This window comes from Tiliqua scincoides, chromosome 5, assembly GCF_035046505.1.
Source record: "Tiliqua scincoides isolate rTilSci1 chromosome 5, rTilSci1.hap2, whole genome shotgun sequence".
Lineage (NCBI taxonomy): Eukaryota > Metazoa > Chordata > Lepidosauria > Squamata > Scincidae > Tiliqua > Tiliqua scincoides.
This window is the reverse complement of record NC_089825.1, coordinates 133,486,685-133,496,077: the sequence shown is the minus strand read 5'-3', so window position 1 is coordinate 133,496,077 and position 9,393 is coordinate 133,486,685. Positions and strand designations below refer to the sequence as shown.

Genomic DNA, 9,393 nt, shown 5'->3' with positions numbered 1-9,393 from the left:
CTGAAAGCGGCGAAAAACCGTCAGGCTGCGCTCGGTGTGACGTCACATCCGTTGTCACTCGCAAGCGGAACGGGGCCGCTCTACCCCGCACGATGAGGTCTCTACTGCTCCGTGCGGCGCTCTAGGCATCCAGGAAGCCGTTTTCTATCATCCTTAACGGTTCCCGCAAAGAGTGCACGAGGGAAAAACCACGCGCGGAGGGGATGAGCGGGAACCTCTGCGCGCTTTCCGCTTCCCCGCGCGCGGCAGGAGTGAAAACATCGCGGCTGAAAAGATGAGGGGGAACGTTAGGCGGAAGTGACGCGTGCCGGGGCTGAGGAGGGAGAGGGATGGGAGGGACTTCCGGTTCCGGCTGAGGGCCAGGGGAAGAAAGGAGGGGGAGGGGGAGAGTGTGCGGCGGGGGCTCCCCGAGCTCCTCGGCGAGGCTCTCGGGCGGCGCCAGTGGCGCCATGGAGGTGAGAGGCTGGGCCGCCCCCCGGGGTGGGGAGTGGAGGCGTCGGGGGGGCCTCTACGGGCTGGGGCCGCCAGGGCGGGGGCCCAGGGCTGAGCTTGCGGAGGCAGTGCCGCCGCCCCCTCCTCCTCTTCCTCTGGGGGCCTCGGGACCAGCTGGACCCCCAGTGAGACTGTTGCTTCCGCCCTCTCTTGGCACTCGCAGGGCTGGGGGGAGCTGCTGGGGGCACGCGGCGGGGAGCGGGCTCGGACCTGGAAGAGCCGAGCCCCGACCACCCATCGGCCGTGACGCTTCCTGGGATCCTTCAGCCTCTCTCTCTCACTCACACACAGTTGGAGTCGCCACAACCCCTGCAGAAGACCCAGCACCAGAACACACACACACAGAGCCCTCTCTCTCACACGCACCCCACACCCCTCACGCACACACATCTTGCTCACACACCCCTCGCACACATCACTCACATACCCCTGACACACACACACACAAACCCCATACACACCCCTTCACGCACACACACTCAGCTTCATTGTTGGGTTGGGTACCTGGCACCTCCCCTCCATCAGCCTCACCCTGCCTCACAGGGTTGTTGTGAGGACAGAAGGAGGAGAGGTGCCAGGTACACTGCCCTGAGCTTCTTGGAGGAAGGGCAGTATGAACATGTGGGGCTCCTTCCCCCACTCACCCCCCCCAAACGAGGCGGCTGCTCTGTTTTCATTCTCAGGGGCAAAGACTGGATGTGGGTGAGGAGCATCAGTGAGGACTGGCAGCAGGTCATGGGGGGATATGGGGTGGTGTTGTGGTTCAGGGGTTGGGCTTAGACCTGGAAGAGCCAGGCCCAGATCCCCAACTCTTCCTGGGTGTCCTTGGGTCTCTCTCTGCACCTCACAGGGTTGTTGTGAGGACAAAAGGAGGGGAGGAACTATGTGCCTCCTTGGTTCCTCCCTGAGCTCCTCGGAGGAAGGGTGGTGTGAATTAATAACCAAACATGTCCCAGACTGAAAAGTCCTGGGATGGCACCTGGGATTTCTGCACGGAAGGCAGAGACTCTTCCTCTGGGGAGATGTTTTGGAAACGGGGAGTTTCTGCACAAATTAAACCCCCCTCCCAGCTTGCAAAGTGAGACTATCTGCTGCCCACTTTTTATTCTCCAAAGCAAGGACGGGATGTTGGTGAAAAGCATCTGTGAGAATTGGCAGCAGGTCCTGGGGGATGGGTTACCAGATACAAACCAGAACTGAGTGCCTATACCTTTAATCATTGTGTAGAAGAAATAAATTTGGCAGCTGCAGCTCAACATGGAAGTGTTAAAAAATTGCACCTGTCAAAATTTCCTCTTCTGTACAATGGTTAAAGGCAGTGGTTCCCAAACTCTGAGTTGTGACTCTCAGAGGAGCCACGGAATCCTCACAAAGCACCTGCCACCCTATACAATGTATACATAGGATTGTGACCCTAATGGGAAGCCGCAGCCAGTGGCCCAGGAGGTCAAGGGAGCTGCCAGTTGGAAAAAGTTTGGGAACCACTGGTGAGACAATAAGCACTCTGTTCCAGTTTGTATTTGGTATAGGGGGTCTCTTGTCTAATCAGAATGGTCTCTGGGCCAACTAATTGCTGAAAATGTCAGAACTGCCCTGCTGGATGAAACTGAGTTCTCTCTGGCCTGCCATTCTATTTCTTATAGTGGCCAACTGAATGCTTTCAGGAAACCCACCAGCTATCTCTTGAAGATAGCAACTCTTACCTGCTGTTGCTCCCCAGCAGCTGATGTTTAGAGGTACACTGCCTCCAGACTTGGAGGTTTCATGGAGCCACCATGAGGAATAGCCATTGATAGCCTTGTTCTCCATTGATTTGTCCCTCAGTGGAGAACTAATAGGCAAATAGGGGTAGTTGAAGAAGGGGATGGAGGGAGGAGGAGCATGGCCTGCTGCATGCAGTTTCCATAGGGTGAGGACAAAACATGCTGGAGGGAAGGGGGGAATGAGTGGCTGGAGAGAATGACCAAGATGCTTGAAGCAGGGCTTGTTGGCCAGAGAGGAGCCTTTTGAGAATGGAATGGAGATAACAAAGTCCTGTTGAATGAAGCATTGGGGAAGGGGTTCTGGCTGAAAGCAGTGTACATAAGGCTTGGGGTATGCAGATATGGGTGTGACAAGTTTTGTCAGGAGGCTACCTGTGTTGACTTGAGTTTTACCAGGAAATAGGATCATAATTATTGTGTTTGCTTTAGTGCGTGGAGATAGAATTTAAGTAGTACTTGGTATAATTGTGCTCTGTTGGGCTGACAATCATGTGTGACTGAAAGAATACTTACTTATTCATATTCTCCGTTATGGATACAAGTTGGGATTTATTTTTCATCCTGATTGCTATATTCCCAGTCAGACCAATAACTTTAGATTGCATTGCATATAATTATTTGAACACAATTAGGTAAAGTTGTGTGTCTGAGTAAAAAGAGATTCAGAAATTCTTCTGGTGAAATCTTGCCACCTTTACTCTCTGTATTCTTACTTGGTCTAAGATTCAGGATAGACCAAAGGTCATGCCTCTTTAAACAGTGTCTTATTTGCTCATGGAATTTGTTTCCACAAAGTGGTGATGGCCACTACCGTAAGTGGCGTTCAAAGGTGGTTAGATGCATTCATGGGGAACAAGTCTGTCAATGGCTGATAATTATGGTTATGCTCTACCTTCAGAGGTGTTCAATATGCCTTAAATGCAAGGTGTAGGGGAGCAAAGGTGGTAGAGGGCTGTTAGCTTCTGTTTGTGAGCTTCCCAGAGACCGTCAGTTGACCACTGTAAGAAATAAGATGCTAGACAAGATAGGCCTTTGGTCTGATCCAGGTGGACTCTTCTTGTGTTCTTAAAGTTTTGGTCCTCTTTTCTCCCTGCCCAAGAATCATCCTTTAAGAAATAAAGAAATGCTACAGATTGAAGAGGGAAAGGAAACATTAAGTGGGAGTATACCTGTACGCATTACAACATTCTCTTGGGAAGATTTGCTCAAGTACTCTTTGTTCATATCCAATTGCCCTGTTTGGAACTAGGAATGATTTCGCTTACTCCAGCATAGATTGTGTACAGTGGGTCCCAAACCGTGGATCAGGATCCACAATGGGTCATGAAACTGACAAGCTGATAGCTGAAAAAGAAATTGTATTGAGCCCTATGGGAAGTGGAATTGGGCAGCGCACGTTCATTCATGAGTAGGTAAATGTGCCTTGGCTCTTATCGAAGGCCAGGCAAAGAGGCCACCAGAATGGTCCTGATCTGATGAATGTGGAGCTCAACAAATGCTCCAGAAGGCACCCCCCCATCATTGTAAAAAGAACAACAAAGGCTTTTGAGTGGCTTGTGAAATGAAACTAATTTTTTTGTTTGTTTCATAAAGCTAGGTGGGTTCTGATAGTGCCATTTTAAAAAGTGGGTCCCAGCGCTAAAAAGTTTGGAAACCACTGGAATACTAACAGATTTTGTATGTAGTTGAATCATCTGAAAGCTATCTATCTGTGGGTTTTGTAGCTCTTTTCGCGTCCAATACTGCTCATCCTTTGCTAGGATGTTATGCTAGGGCCATGGTGCTTGTGCATTTAGTTTTCCAAACTTGGTTTAGCTGTTGCCTTTTCACCTCTTCGAAGCTGTGTGAGGCAGTGATGTTGCTGCTCATTAATGTGGGCAGGACAGGAAGCATAGCTTCTTTCTGAGGCCTGTATAAATGCACTGCATGAAAAGGTGATATAGCCTAAATGCTACTGTGCCAAAACGCAGCTACTCGGCCTACCAGCCTGCCCTTGCGTGGGCTAATAGTGGTCAGGCTCCCCTCCAAGAGGGCAGTGCCCAGCTTAACGTTGGCAATATTGCTGCATCAGATGTTTTTTGGACTGTTCTTTGGGTCAAGTTGAAGTCATTGTAAGGAGAGCTGATTGGGCTGAGAGGGCATCTGGTTTATTAAGCGCTGGGTCTGCTGTATTGGTCAGTAAGGTTATCAGCCTCTGTTCCTGAGCCTTCTAAATGCTTCTCAGTCTACAGGCGCAAGCAAGTGAATCTTGGAAGCTCCGTGTGCTGATCCTTGCAGATCAAAGCACTGAGCAAAGCCTAGTCGTTTTCTTGCAGGTTGACAACCTGTGCTTTGGATCTTTGGGGACTGCACTCAATTCTCTCACAAGTGAGGGTGTAGTCTACCAGGAGAAATTAACCTCAGGAGAAAAGTAGGAAGGAAATGACTGTGAAAGTTAAATTTCAAGGACATAATCCTGTCTCCTCCCCACACGTCCTTGCACTATAAGGCTCTGGTTCTGCCCTTGGCCCAATTTTTTGCTCAAGTCACATCACGAAGAGGTCAATGACAAGAACTTAGTGTTGTGACATGGAAGCCAGCTCCTGAATTTAGGTCTGATAGCCCATAGTTGTCTTTGATCTGCAAACTGAGTGGGTGGTGGGATCATTCTGTCTGCCTTGCTGGTGCCTTGCCTGTTTGCTGAATGGTGCTAATAAGACAACAATCTACTGAAGTAGTTTTATTTATTTAAATGACTTGTATCCCACCTTTCCCTTCTCTGGCCCCCCAAAAATACAACATACAGGGAAAAAAACACAGTAAAATGCCAAAAAGAAATGCAATATAAAGTGAAATCGCACTCAAAAATAGTGCTGAGTGTCTGGCTAAGACCAGGAAGACCCAGGTTCAGATCTTGACTCACCCATGAAAAGTACCAGCTGTTCCCAGATCTGTCACACTTCTCTGCCTTGCTTGCTTCACAGAGGGTGAAATCTATAGACAAAGTGGTAGGAGGGAGCAATGGAGCAAAAATGTGATAAATAAATCGTATTAGATCATAAATTATGAACAAGGAGCTACTGGGCTATTGGGATGTGAAGCTTAACTGACTGTTTTGTTTGATGTGATGTGACAGTGGATTCTTCTGTTGATTAGCCTGAATATTTTTGAAATAATTGATATATTATGAGGCAGTGTTTTGGGGGGGAGCGAGGGTTGGGAGGGGCTTGTTATATATAAAGTAAGTAAAGTTTGCTCACTAACACCTTTCCTCCTCTCCCAAGTTCCCTGGAGGAAATGAGAATTACCTGGCTATCACTGGGACAGCTCACCCCTTCCTGTCAGGGGCTGAGGTGAGATGGGGACTTGCAGGGACCGTGGGGTGGAACAGGCATGTATGGGGGAAATATGGAGCAGCTTGTATGCCAAATAAGGGGAATCGGGAGAGAGTTTGCCATCCTGTGTCCATATTAAAATCTCTTTCCCCTCTCTGCCATGCTCAGACTTTCCACACACCAAGCCTGGGGGATGAAGAGTTCGAGATTCCCCCCATCGCGCTGGACGCCGATCCCTCCCTGGCTGTCTCAGACGTGGTGGGCCACTTTGAGGACCTGGGTGACCCTGTGACTGCCCCAGATGCCAGCTTCTCTGCCCAGTATGGGGTGCAGGCTCTTGACATACCCGTGGGCATTAGCCACGGCCTCATGGAGCAAGGGGGCGGGCTGCTGAGCGGTGGGCTGGCTATGGTGAGTACAGAGTTCGATGTTGCTCTGGGAGACAGAGGGCACTGTGGGAGTGGATCATGCATGCAGTAATTGGATGACACCACTGATGGGTAGCTTGGCAGCCTTTTGGCCGTATCCGATCTTTGGATAACTGTCTTTTGGTCCACTACTCGCGCCATCCTCTTCAAGGGCTTCTTCTAGCCTAAAGCAGACTGAACAAGTTTCTGTTCTTGCCTGTTCTGAATGGTAGCTTCTCACAGGCGGCTTCAGGGGGGTGCAGAAACTGCCAGGTATACTAGGGATATTCTACCTCTATGTTTACGGCAGTTATTCTGCTGCCCTGATTGCAGCAAGTGATGTTGGAGAAGGGGACGGAACATTATTTGCCAACCACTACATCTAACAATTGTGTCTTTAATTGGTAGGGCCGCCACCTTGAGTCTAGTAATAAGCTGAATCTAAAGATTTAAGAATTTGTTGATTGTCTGAAATGATGCTCCTCAGATACTTTGAAGAAAAACAATGTTTTGTTTAATAAAAGTTTCTCAGAACTTCAGGTGGCACACACAGTACATGCCTATCTAAACCCAAGGTTCTATGCCTTTGTTTTTCTGTGGCAGATTTCCATCCCCCCTTCGTATTTATATTCTACAATTTAGGTTCTGAAGGCAGCTTAGAGACAACTTCAATTTCAGTTGAATTTGTTTTCAATCTTCTGTGTGTAGATCTTCCACCCTAGAATGAACAGACTCCCGCTCTTCTCTTGATGTCTGCCCTGCAGGGCCACACAGGCTTGATGGCAGTTGGAATCCTCACAGAAAAGGTTCTTAGTTGAGTTGCCGGGCTCCCTTGCCAATGTACTTGTTCTTGGCAGTTTTATGTACATATCATGGCTAGTAGCTGTTGATAGACCTGTCCTTCCCCTATGAATCTTAATTACCCATTGCAACCATGCAAGCTAGTGGCTGCCAGTACAGCATGTGGCAGCAGATTCCACAGATTAAGCCTGCATTGTGCAATGAAGTCCTTTATTTTGTCTGCCCTGAATCTGCTGCCAGTCATTGACTCCTTCAGTTCTAGTTTTATAAGACAAACATCTCATGATCTACTTTATGAACCATTCATAATTTTAGAAATTGTCTCCCTCATCATATCATCTCTCCCCAAGCCTTCAAAAATTTCTTAAACTGAGAAGCTGCAAACATTTTAACCTTTCCTTGCGAGGGACCATATCCCAATCCCCAGATTGTTGTGGCTTCAGGGGGTTTGGTATTGGGGGTTTGTGTGCTTAGGCAGTAGTCTGTGGTGTGAGAATAGGGGTATACCAGAGTGGCTGTCTATGAAATGTCAGAGCGTCTGTGGTAGGAAACTGCAGGACCCTCTCCTGTTCTTTCTTACCTTCTTGAGACTTCAACATGAGCAAGATACGGCTCTGCTTCTCCTTTAAGCACTCTGACATGCACAGAAGGTTTGGGTGAGAGGCAGCATCTTATCTCACTTGAGTACACTGAAGTTGAAGAAGGCAAGAGACAGCCAGAGATGGTCATGGTGCTTTTTACCTTCTCCAGGCCAGATGGGGCGTGAGCTCCTGTACACCCTTCTTGCCAGGGCCACATGGCGGCATCTCCATATTGATGTGTCTGTGACCCAACCCATCTCTTCTTGCCCCCATTCTAGGACTTGGATCACCCCATGGGGACGCAATATAGCGCCAACCCACCTGTCACCATCGATGTGCCTATGACGGATATCAGCTCTGGATTAATGGGGCACGGCCAGCTGACCACCATTGACCAGTCGGAGCTCAGCTCTCAGCTGGGTCTCAGCTTGGGGGGTGGTGCTATCCTGCCACCTGCAGCCCAGTCACCTGAGGAGCGACTTTCGCCCACTTCCTCACCCGCCAATTCCATACATGAAGAAGAGACAGAAGAAATCAGGCGGGTGAGTCTTGGCACCAAACCTTGCCTTTCCAGACCTGAAACTAGTGGCATCCTTTCTGTTGAATGGTTGACATCTGAGGAGTGTGCATGTGCAAAACCTGCCTTTGGGTTAGTCCTTTGGTCCAGCTGACCCCCTACTGTCTGTTCAGTTTGGCAGCAGTTCTCCAGAGTACCCAGCATCAGTCTTTCCTAGTCCCTGGGCAACCTCGGGGCCAGTGACAGCCTGACCTACGTTACACAGTCGTTGCTTGGGAAAGCCATGTGCACTGCCTTGAGATTCTTGGATGAAGGGCATGATGAAATTCTGGGTACCTTTTCTTTGGAGGATTGGCTTTATTTTATTTTTTTAAATTTTATTGAATGTATTTGTAAATCCCACCTTGCTTCCAAGTTAGAACTCAAGGCAATATAAATGGGTCCCCAGAACTGTCCAGACCTGCTTAGCTTCACTAGGACTGCTACGCTGTGTGTCTTCAGAGTATGTTTTGGAGGCTTTATGTAGTATGTGCACCCAGTCAGCTGCTCACATATCATTGCTTGCCCAGGGTCTGCCAACGAGTGCCATTCATCCCCTTGTGCCTTCCTGCTGTTTGGTGGCAATATTATTTCCCAGCAGTTCAGGTGCTTTTAAAAGGAGGGCAGAGCTGACATAGTCTCCTTTGTCTTTAATTTATCCTAGTTTCATGCACAAGTTGTTTGTTTCCCCCCACTGTACTGTGGTTAAGCCATTTCCTGTCAGCCGATTTTAAAACAGATAGCCCAGTTTAGCTGCCTTTTGTCCTTCTGCCTTTGCAGAGCACACCCACTGTTGGTATCGCTGATAGGATCTGGGCATGGGGAGGGGAAGATGGGGGGGAGGGGGCAGAGTGCATTGGCCACAAGCAAAGCTGAATCAGTTCTGTTTTGCCACGTGTGAAGCCACTGTAGTTGCTGCTGAGGTCTCAGCTCCATGGAGCCATCACTGATATTGTCCATCTCCTCCCCACAGCAAGTTTCTGTTGCAAAACCAATGCCGGTGGCTTCGGCTGTGCCGACGCCGGTCACGGTGCCCACAGTGGTTGTGGACACAGAGAAGAAACAGAAACCAACTAAGAAGCAGAAAAAGAAGAAAGACCCCAATGAGCCCCAGAAGCCTGTCTCTGCCTATGCCCTTTTCTTCCGTGACACACAGGCAGCAATCAAGGGGCAAAACCGGAGCGCCACCTTTGGCGAGGTCTCCAAGATCGTGGCCTCCATGTGGGACAGCCTGGGGGAGGAGCAGAAGCAAGTATGTGCTAAGGGGATTGGATGGAATGCCTGTGTGTGGTGGGGGGCAGTAATGAGAAGGAACAAGAACAGATGGAGAGAGAATTCAAGGGTTGGTAAACAGACTATAGTTGCAAAGGAGTACAAATGGGCGCTAATTTCCTTAAAAGTAGTTTAACTGCAGCTACTGAAGACTACCTAAACAGTAGCTTGAACTACTAGTTCGCTGCTTTTTAATAAAATCACTTC

At 49.0% G+C, this 9,393-nt stretch overlaps 1 protein-coding gene across 1 annotated transcript in view; it reads left to right on the top strand.

Moving 5' to 3' along the window:
* Nucleotides 1–387: 387 nt before the first annotated feature.
* The window catches only part of TOX4 (TOX high mobility group box family member 4), a 17,048-nt gene continuing 8,042 nt past the window's right edge, over nt 388–9,393 (top strand). The window contains exons 1-5 of the mRNA XM_066627709.1: nt 388–455; nt 5,519–5,587; nt 5,738–5,980; nt 7,637–7,900; nt 8,888–9,166. Coding sequence (XP_066483806.1) covers nt 450–455; nt 5,519–5,587; nt 5,738–5,980; nt 7,637–7,900; nt 8,888–9,166 — 861 coding nt within the window. The 5' untranslated portion in view covers nt 388–449. The remainder of the gene's footprint in view (nt 456–5,518; nt 5,588–5,737; nt 5,981–7,636; nt 7,901–8,887; nt 9,167–9,393) is intronic.